Below are 9894 nucleotides of genomic sequence, written 5' to 3'. Positions count from 1 at the left end.
GAGATTTCGCAATCTAAATAATTTGCCACAAGCAAACAAGCACTCCACTCTTATGGTACAAAATAAACACTTGGACGTAGCCCCCCTTGCCTCAGTCGAACATGAAAACTTTGCCAATATACTGACAGCAGTTCCAGTTGCCAGTTTGCCGTTTGCAGTTTGCAGTTCACAGTTTGCAGTTTTCAGCTTTCAGCTTTCAGTGGGGAACGGCGTTCCCGGAAACTAATACCCCTCCCTGGATCCAAACAACCTGTGCTGACCGCACGCATGCTAAAAGTGTGGTCGTGCCACCACCCAATAGGTGGAGTGTTGGTGGTTGGTGGTTGGTGGTGCTCCGGTGACTTTGTGGCCCCGCAAAAAGTTCCGGGCCGGAGTTTTGTTGTTCTCGGCCGTTGTTTTTGACAGAAAATTGCTGGAAAACCTGTGCGGAGAATCTCCTGCTGCGAGCCAAGAAGCCGAGGAGCCAAGAAGCCAAGGAACCAAGGAACCAGAAGCAGAAGCTGAAGCAGAACCACTTCTCTGGTCCGCAACGCAGTTATGCAATCACAAAGTTGCTGCCATCGTCTTTGCCACTGATTGAAATTCCTTGGCCAGCTTTACGTTGGCCGCCTATAATCATTTTCAGCATCATCCCGGCAAAAGGGGATCACAACTTGAACCGGGATAGTTTGCAGCCCTGTTGTGATTATTATTATCATTATTATTATCAAAATCAGAAGCTCCGCCTGCATCGCAGCTGGATGTCCGTCATCTGAAGCCAATATTGTCTGTGGCCAAATAATGTATCTTCAGCTTCTAATATACCCTTAAGATACATATTAGGTTGTTCTTAATTTAATTCTAATTATATTCAAAATATTTAAATCTGTAATCTATAATATTTTTAATACGAGTATATCCCTTTACAGCTTTAGACGCATATGTTCGCAAGGGTATTTGTGTTTCTACTTTCTCTGAAAACCCACAAACCTTGCTCTAATTATTGTTGTTGCTGCCAATACAATAAAGTCTGCTGCTCCTGAGCTTTCTCCCACAGACTTGCCAATATTTTGCTTCTGCATTTATATCAGCATTGCAATTGAGGTTTTTGATTAGTTTTTACTTCCTCATTGCAATGGGGAGCCATTGATTGCGTATTCTTATTGTTGCCGAGCGGAGATATGGCTCGGAATGAAATCTTCTCCCTGTTAATATCTCCAGGATGTGTTGTATCCGCTTCAATGCAAGATTGGGGTGGAAAAAGCAATGATAATAAGCAGGGCAACGCATAGGGGCTTACTAGGTATTTGGTGTATATTAGTATGGCAAAGTAAACTTTTAAATTAAATTGAACGGAAAAAGAAAAGAAAAGGTTAGTAAAAATATCTAATATTGTATCGTGAAGTACTTAATATGTATTTTATTTATCTGACATTAATCGGTAAGTACATTTTGTAAAAATGACTGTAATCTTACTACATTTTTACATTCGATGCAGTTTTGTGTTGAATACTTTTGGGCCTTTCGTTTTTTAACAGCTCTTGGAGACCTGTTAACAAATCTATGTTTATTTTCCGAACATTCGAATGCAACAAAGCCTTATTTGATTTCCCATTTCGGCCATTGTTCGTGAACCGCCACAACTTCTCGCTTTTCCTCAAGCCTTAGATATTCCCTGCTTAGTTTTCCCAATGGCCAAAGTTATGACTGTTTGGCTTGTAAGTACGTGCTGGCAACTTGCTCATTTTTCTGATTGAATAGATTTTCAGCTGGTTTCCTGTTTGTTTGCGGTCGTCGCCTTTTAAGTGCTGGATTCAACTTTCTTTTTGTTGGCCTGCCATTGGCACGTTGAAATCCCAGTCTAGACGAAGTGGGGGCGCAAATATTTGCCAGTCCTTTACCTGCTCCTATTTGCTGTTTTTAAGGGGATTGATTTGCCAACCGCAGGTATTTCCGCCCATTAGCGAGTTAAGCGACATGGAAACTAACCCTTGTCAGGCGTAGAATGCGTTTATAGCCTGGTTTTCAGCGCAAGGCTCAGGGCAATTTTAATTGTTTAGTAATATGGCAGGCAAGTTAACCAAGTGGTTCCAGCAAAGTAAATACAGCAGTGAAGCCATTTATTTTCGGGTATTCCCCTGCACATCGCTGTGCAATTCCAATGTCATTCATTCGTTCCTGCGGCTTTTCTCTGCAGCTCCGCCAGAGTTTCCTCGAATGCACCCCCTTTATCTGGACTTATCTTTGTGTGCTTTTGACACTTTTGCGTTCATTTTTGTGTGACAAGTTTTCTGTGGTTCAGTGGGGCCACTTTACGGCATGTCAGCTTCATCTGCACCACCCCCTAGCCCCCCTGGCCCGTCCACAAATTTTTTATGGGGGCCAAGGGGCGGCGGCCTATTTCACACTTTTATAGAAAATTTTTGCCAATTGTCTGGCGACGTTTTTCTCATTTTTTTGTGCATGTCTGTTCAGCTCGGTTCGGGTTTCCCCGCTCGTTGCGGAAGTTTGCGCAATTTCCAAAGCGGAAATGCAATTTTCGGTTCAGCTGCATTTGTCTCGCAGTGCCACGCCCCCTGCCCGCGGTCCGCCGCCAACTTGGGCGGCTTGCCAACACATCGTATATCAAATGCAGAGTTGGCAGCCCTGACAATGACATGCAGCGAGCAAACGTTCAGCCATACCAAGCCCGACAAGGCCGACAGCTTTTTGGGGACATTCGGGAGCGGGTGGTGGCGGATCACCCAATAGGTGGAGCCCAAAAAAAATTGGACAAACTCCTGAAAATACCCGAAATCGGCCGTTGTTGTAGCGTGTGTCACGCCTTTTGTGGCCAGAACGGCGCATATATTTCACACGCTTTTTGCTCGTTTTGCGGCAAAGCTCTTTGTGCCGAAAGTACTTTTATTTATTTGCATATAAATTATTCAATTGTTCCCTGGCTTATCTTTCTTGTCGGCTGGCTTCGGTTTCGTTCCGTGACCCAAGCCTTTCCCCGCAGCGGGGAGTCTATCAAAGAATGCATTTGCAATTGCATTCGGAATTGATTTTTGATATCTGTGGGCGTGGCACTGAACAATTTTTGATTTACGATACTGAATTTGCCTCAAGTGGGCCAGAATGTATTGGCAGTTGGCAGTGCAATTGGCATAGCTTAAAGTGAGTTCGCTTTGCTGTTGGTTAATTTGCAGTTGGGAATCTTGCTGACCGCACTTATTTAAGATTTATGGGGAGCATTTTAAGCAAACATTTTCTCAATCATTTTGTATATCTACATTATAATTTAGCTTCGATTGGAGTTCATATTCTTACACTTTTTAAAACGAAACTGTATTAACGGTGATCAGGAGCTACCCAATACAGTTTTAGAGGGTTCTTGAACTTCCGATTGCCCATCGAGTGTTGGTTTCCGTTTCCGTTCGACACGTGTGCTAAACTGTTTGTCGCCACGCCCATTGCCACCGCCCTGCAAATGTCAAATGTCAACTGCAGCCTCGCAGTTCGCAGTTAGCAAAAAAACGTGCTCTTCGAGTGGCTGTGCAAACATTTGCAAGACTGTTATTCCTCGCCTTCAGAAAACACGCTTCAATAACATTCAAAACTCGAAACGTGCGAGGCCTTGGCTTGTCACCGAAGAATACTCGTGTCTCCTAATATCTGCTGGGCGCTACATGTGTTGTAAATTTATGAGCTGTCATATAAATCTTTGCACTTGGGCACCCTTTGCGCCCCCTTGCGATACGTGTGCGCCCCGAATTGGAGGGGCGTGGCGCCTGCTGGGGGGCTGATAAGAAATGGGGGGTTCTGGAGGAACCCTTTTACGCTCATAAATGGGGGCATTTTTCATTTGCATGCACGTTACTCAAGGAAATTCGTAATTTTTATGCCAGACCTAGGCCTCCTAATTGGGTACAGTCTCGTCACCGACCTAATGCCAGGGTTGTCACTCTCATTTGTTTAATTAATATTGCCCCCGAGCTAAGTATTTGCTTGCCGACTGCCACATGTGCACTTTTCTTTGGGGCTTGTCGGCAATTTGCAAAGTGCTGCGTGGTCTGAGCTCTTTCCCCTTTACAAATCCAAGAAGTAGCACTTTAAAATAAAAGATAAAATGAGTAGATAGATAGGTATGTGTGTAGCTTATATTCAATTGAGCAATTTCATAGATACCTTGAATGTTTTGTAAAGTTAATATAATTTTTATTAAATGCTTCGCTTTAAATACATAATATAAATAGACAATATTTACTATAGCATTATATTTTGGCACGCTTTTTCCCCGCTCTCCCTGCTTCGATTGCAATTTCACTGCGTCTCCGATTGTTCGGCCTGCTTGAGGGGATTCCCCTTGTCGTCGATCTCCATGGACGGCACCAAAGGGGGCTTGAATCCGTACTCCAGTTGAAGATTGCGCCCGAAGTCGGGACTGCGTTTCAGGGAGTGTCCGTTGCGCCATCGCTGGAACTCATCGAACTCGCTGGTCAGCGGGGAATCCCCCACGACAGAGTTGCCAGACGTCGTCGCTGGAACGGGCCCAATGTAGGACTTAACCATCTGGGCGGGAGCCGAGGCCGCGGCGGTGGCCAAGTCGGCGGGCAGGGTGTTATAGATGTAGCGGGATCCCTGCAACCAAGGCGAGCCCTGTGGCGGCGGTGGGGGTCGTAGGTCGAATCTCATATCAGCCAAGCTGAAGGTGGCGACCTTGGGCGCCTCTCCCCTCACGGGCTTCACCGGCTGCTTGATGGCCGCCACCGGTTTGCTCAGCTTGACCGCTTTGGCGGATTGGGGGATGGGGGTTTTGGCTGTGAGCTGTGGCAGCAACTTCTTTAGCATGCGGGTGTAGTAGTTCTGCAGCACCTTGGGCGGAATGTGGGCAACGGAGTGGGACCAGGGCGTCAGGGAATTGGGGTGGGAGTAGTGGGGAAATGACAGGGAGGAGTGTGCCGGCGGCATGGGCATGTGAATGGCCACGGGCACATGTATCGGAATTGCCATCGGGCGGTCCACAAACTTCTCCACAATCTTCTCCACATGCACGGGCTTCTCCACAATGCGCTCCACCTCCACGGGCACATGCTTCTCGACGATCTTCTCCACCACCCTCTCCACGGGATAGGGAACGGGATGCTCGACAATGGTCTCCACTGGATAGGGTCGATCCACGTAGTGCTCCACGTGGACAGGCACGGGCACAGGTTGTGGAACGGCGTAGGGAATGGGTATGTGCTTCTCCACCACCTGTTTGACATGATGCTCGTGGTCTTCATGCTTTTCCACGTGATATGGTTGCAGGTGGGAGTGGTCATGATGCTCCAAGTGCTCTTGATGCAGGCGAGGCTCATGCTCTAGCTGAGGCTCATGATGGACTATGTGATGATCTTGATGAATCTGATGTAGCTGGTGCTCCTGGTGCTGCTCTGGTTGCGTATAAACTGGACCTGGACCTGGAGCTGTCTTTCCGGAATGATCTGTATCCAAATGGATGGAGGCATGTGAGATGGCCACCTCCTGGGGCGAACTATCGTACTCCACGTGAATCGGATTTTTAGCCAGAGAAGCATAACTCTTGGAAGGATCGGGTGCCTGCGACAGTTGATTCTGCAGATATGGCTGATGGTAAATGGTCTCGTGCTGTTCCACCAATCTTCCATCCTTCTCCGTGATTAGCTTGTTGTGGATGTTCACGGACTTCTGAACCTCCACGAAGGTGTATGGACTGGACTTCTTTGGAGCTGGAGCTGGAGCTGGAGCCGGGGGCGGAGCATGTTGGATGTTGCGCTGGGAGGGTTCGGCATGAGCCTCTGCCACGTAGTTGTGTGGAGCCGGATGATTCACCGTGATCTGGACTCCTGGCTCAAGTGGTGACGGCGAGGAATGGGGCGGACTTGGAGTGTTCAGGGTGACAAACACCAGACTATTTGGGGTGGCGGAAACGGGCGTGGGACCTGCATAGCCGGAATACTGCTGGACAACCGGCGAGGGTGAGGATATGGCCTTGGTGTGCAGCAACTCCGACTGCTGCTGCGGCTTGCTCTGCTCTTGTGGAATCACCTGGCTGAGCTCCTGTTGGAAGGTCAACTGGGCAGCAGGTTGCACAAACTGGCCGGCGTAGTCTCCATCCTTCGGTGTCCGTGGATTCGGGCGCTGGGGAGGATTCTGCACCTCGTAGTGGAAGCTACCCTTCGGAAGGGGCCCGTCGCCACTGCCCGAGACAATGGGATTGAAGCTCTTGAGGAACTGCCGTGAGGGTGCCTCCTGACTTGGATGATGCTGCTGGAAGCGCTGCTCACTGTGCGCCTGGAAGTGATCCAAGGCCTGCTGCGGCTGCTGCGACTGGGGCTCCTTGGGTGCCTGGAGATATGGGTAATATGCGTATTATCATTTCGGATTCACCAACGATTCACCAATCCTACCTTTGCCTCTGCCTGCTGGGGTTTTCCCAGTGGTGCGTCGTGCACAATGTGCACATTGATCTCCTGATCCTGGCCAGGACCCTTTTGGTTGGCATAACTCTCGATGCCATTGAAAGCTGGAGCTGGCACTCGCTGCTGGTAGGCCTCCCTGCCCACGTGGCGTGTCTCCGCAATCTGGTTATCATTGATCTCCTGTCCTTCTTCCAGTTCCGCATCGTGCTCGCCCAGGATCACAATTGGAGAACTTTCTGCCGCCACCAGGGTCTCGTTGTCATCGCCCTCCGGCTGGAGTAGCAGACTGGGCAGCACTGGAGCCGCCACAGCAGCTCGATTGATCCTCAGCAGCTCATCTCGGGAAATGTGGTTACTGCCGTCTCGGAAGCCCGGATCCCTAATCTGCTCCACCACGATCTCCGTGTGTCCAGGTCCCAGCTCCCGGCGGTATTCCTTCGTCACGGTGGTTTGGTAACTGTAGTAGGTGGCATTCGGAGCTGGTGGCTCCGTTTGCCTTTCAGTGCTGACTGCCTCCGTGCTGCTGACCAAATCCACCACTGTGGGGCGTACCACCGCCTTATCCGTGGTCGTGGACGTCGTGGTGGATGACTCTGCGTGGCCACTGAATCGGAAAATGTCCGAGAATCCCTTGGGGAACAGATTGGACAGCACCTCGTTCACCGTTTCAGTTCGCGAGCGAGTCACTGTCTGCTCAATGGGTCTTTGTCGACGAACCACTTCCACTGGCAGCTCCTCGTTGATATCAAACTGGATGTAGCCGTGTCCATTGGTGGGACTGTCCGAATCTTTGGGAGGCAGGACAGTGGGCAGAAAGCCAGGCACACTGGGAACAGGCAGAAGAGATTACCATTACTTCCTTAAAGGTGGCTCATAATGCACTGAGGAAAGTTATTTGTTCATATATTCATATGACATCCAAACTATTTGTTTTTTCAAGCCCTCTTATATTTCCCCTTTGATTGTCAACTTACCCGACGAACTCTGCTTCCGTTCCTATTTCTACAGTCGAGGCTTCCCGTTCCCTCTCCAGTTCCTCCTGCACTTCGTCGGCCAAGTTTGGACCTGCGATGACCTCGCGGATGAGTGGCCCGGCTGGCTGCTTATTAAGCTGTCAAAAGCGACGCTCATTGCCTGTCAAAATCTTTCACTAAACTCGAACTTACCTCCTTGCCGCTGCCGTCACCCGGGGCTTCAGTGGCCGCTGCCTCCGCCGTGAAATTCTGGGGGAGATCGGCTGTTGCTGTTGCTGTTGCTGAGGATGGGGGTGTTGATGAGGATGCGATGGGGGGCTCATCCGAGAGGACCGGCTGGACGATGATGCCCAAGAGACAGCAGAGCGTGGCTGCCGCCGCTAGCAGATGTCGTTGGTGGCGGTGGGGCCACATGGAGCTATTACGGAAATGGCCAAAAGCAGAAAGAGTTAGCTGGAAGTTGTTGGGCTTTGGCGTGCGCATAGTGATAGTGGTGTGGTGTGAATAACCCCGCTGACCACGGACCACGGACCACGACAAATACCAAGCGACAAATGGAGGAGTCGTCAAGCCTGTTTGGGCCCGTTCCAAAGGCCATCCAATAGCCTCCACGGCACTCCACTTCACTCCAGCCGAGCCACTCGAATCCCCTGCACTCCACAGCACTCCACTCCTGACTACTATGACCACTCACTTGTCGGGCTGTTTGATTTTAGCCGATACGTCGCTGAATGATGATTTTTCCTAAGTGGCTGCCAAGGCACTTTGGCGCTTCTTTTGCCCGTTAGCTTTTAAAGAGATTTTCCCTAAAACGTTCGTCAGCCAAGTTTGCCAGCCAAGTTGTTGAACTTGGCGCTGCGTTTGCGCTGGGGGCTTATGTCATTGCTACTGGCAACGTAATGAATTATTAATTATCCCCCCAAACCCCGATGCTCAACCACCCCTCCCCCCTACCCCTGTGGAACCACGCATTTAATTTGGAAAATTGAAATTGATGGCGTTTAAAATGGTTCGTACGGGTTTTCACATAGTTTGGCCACTGCGCCTGTATTTTGATAGGCATTAAATATGCATGCCAAAACATATTTCACCTGCAATATTCATGGCTAAGTGGCCCGTGGCGTTTTTGGAGCCGGTCCGGACTGTCTTGTTGGCCAAATAGCACAAGAAAGTGGAGCTTTCTGTAGGGAAATTGTGGCTTTAATTGGGCATGGATAGCGATCTGAGCGGAGCTATCAAATGGGAGGCATTTCGTATGCATACATGTGCATGTAGGTGCCTAAGTCCTTTCGATTACCAATAAATGTGAGGCCTTCACTGAACTTGGTACTTCGCTGGCCATTAAATCACAAACAACTGCATTCGTTACTAACTCAATTTGCACTTTGAAATTATTCTTGCTGCACGCCCGCAGAGGAAATGTATTATAATTTGCCCAGCTAAATGGGCATTTAAAATATTCCGCATTTTATTCTGCATTTACCTGCATCCATTAAGTACTGCGCGATTAAATTTGTATTCGTGTTTTGTCGTAGGTTTTGTATGCGGCCAAATGAAATGAAAACACTCAATTATTTATGTTGATTGCCGCACAATTAAAATGCACTTATAATCACTTTTCTATTCGATTAAAACAATTGTTATTCTCTGACCTCGCAAACGGCGCAAAAGTCTATTATTTTTCTATATATTTTTCTTTTGGAGGGAAATCGAACTCGGTGCAATATCGCCTTTCAGGTGCTCTTCTCATGCGACCCTCTTAGTTGCGCGTGCGCGTTGCGAATGAAAGTGAAACCGTGGGGCACTGAGCATTTCGTTTTCTTTTCATCGTCGTGGGCTGCTGCAAGTTGCTGTCGTCGCGATGTTGCTGCTGCTGCTCCGGCTGCAGTTGCTGCTGCTGTTGCGGCTGCTGCTGCGATCCTTAAACTGTAGCATAAAACTTGTCCAGCCAGCGATTGCGCAAGCGCCGCTGTCTTTTTTACTCCTTCACGGCAATGACAATTTGATTTTTATGGCTTTCTACGACGGCAGCATTGACCCTGCCGAAAAATATATACAAACAAACAAAAAAAAAAAAAATAAGAAACAGGTAAGCGCGGGCAAACTTTTAAAACTGGTTTTCGGCCCGCAAATGCCAAAGGCATGTGGCCAAATCCGCTGTGAAAGCCCTTGTCATGGCCTAAACGCCCTTTGCCACCTGTTTCAGCTGCTGACATAAATATCTCGCCGCACTTCCTTGCCCCATAACACCTGCAATGCAATTATCACATTCAGTTTACACCTGTCGGTTCGATCACCTTCGAACGCATTGTTTTCATACGCTTTTCCCGCGATTTTCCACCGGTCTGTTTTCATTAATTTTTAATGAGCCGCCATTCGTTGCTGTTGTTGCTGTGGAGCGTTTGACGTTTTCGGCTGATTGATTAATGTGAATGCGGTTTTGCGGGCGGCGGTGGAGCTGTTTTTTATTTCTGTCTGATTTATTAAAGTGCGTCTTTTTTATTTATGCTTTGGTA

At 48.6% G+C, this 9894-nt stretch overlaps 1 protein-coding gene across 1 annotated transcript; it reads right to left on the bottom strand.

Moving 5' to 3' along the window:
• Nucleotides 1–4168: 4168 nt before the first annotated feature.
• Nucleotides 4169–9180, bottom strand: LOC6549508. Its single transcript, XM_001975694.2, has 5 exons — nt 8862–9180; nt 7571–7796; nt 7379–7515; nt 6393–7230; nt 4169–6330 (listed from the first exon to the last, which is right to left on the bottom strand). Exons 2-5 carry the CDS (start codon nt 7790–7792, stop codon nt 4285–4287), a joined length of 3243 nt encoding a protein of 1080 aa, XP_001975730.1. The 5' UTR covers nt 7793–7796; nt 8862–9180; the 3' UTR covers nt 4169–4284.
• Between the last annotated feature and the right edge of the window lie 714 nt (nt 9181–9894).

Source organism: Drosophila erecta, unplaced genomic scaffold, assembly GCF_003286155.1.
Source record: "Drosophila erecta strain 14021-0224.00,06,07 unplaced genomic scaffold, DereRS2 tig00000092-arrow-pilon, whole genome shotgun sequence".
Classification (NCBI taxonomy): Eukaryota; Metazoa; Arthropoda; class Insecta; order Diptera; family Drosophilidae; genus Drosophila; species Drosophila erecta.
This window is presented reverse-complemented; position numbering and strand designations above follow the sequence as displayed.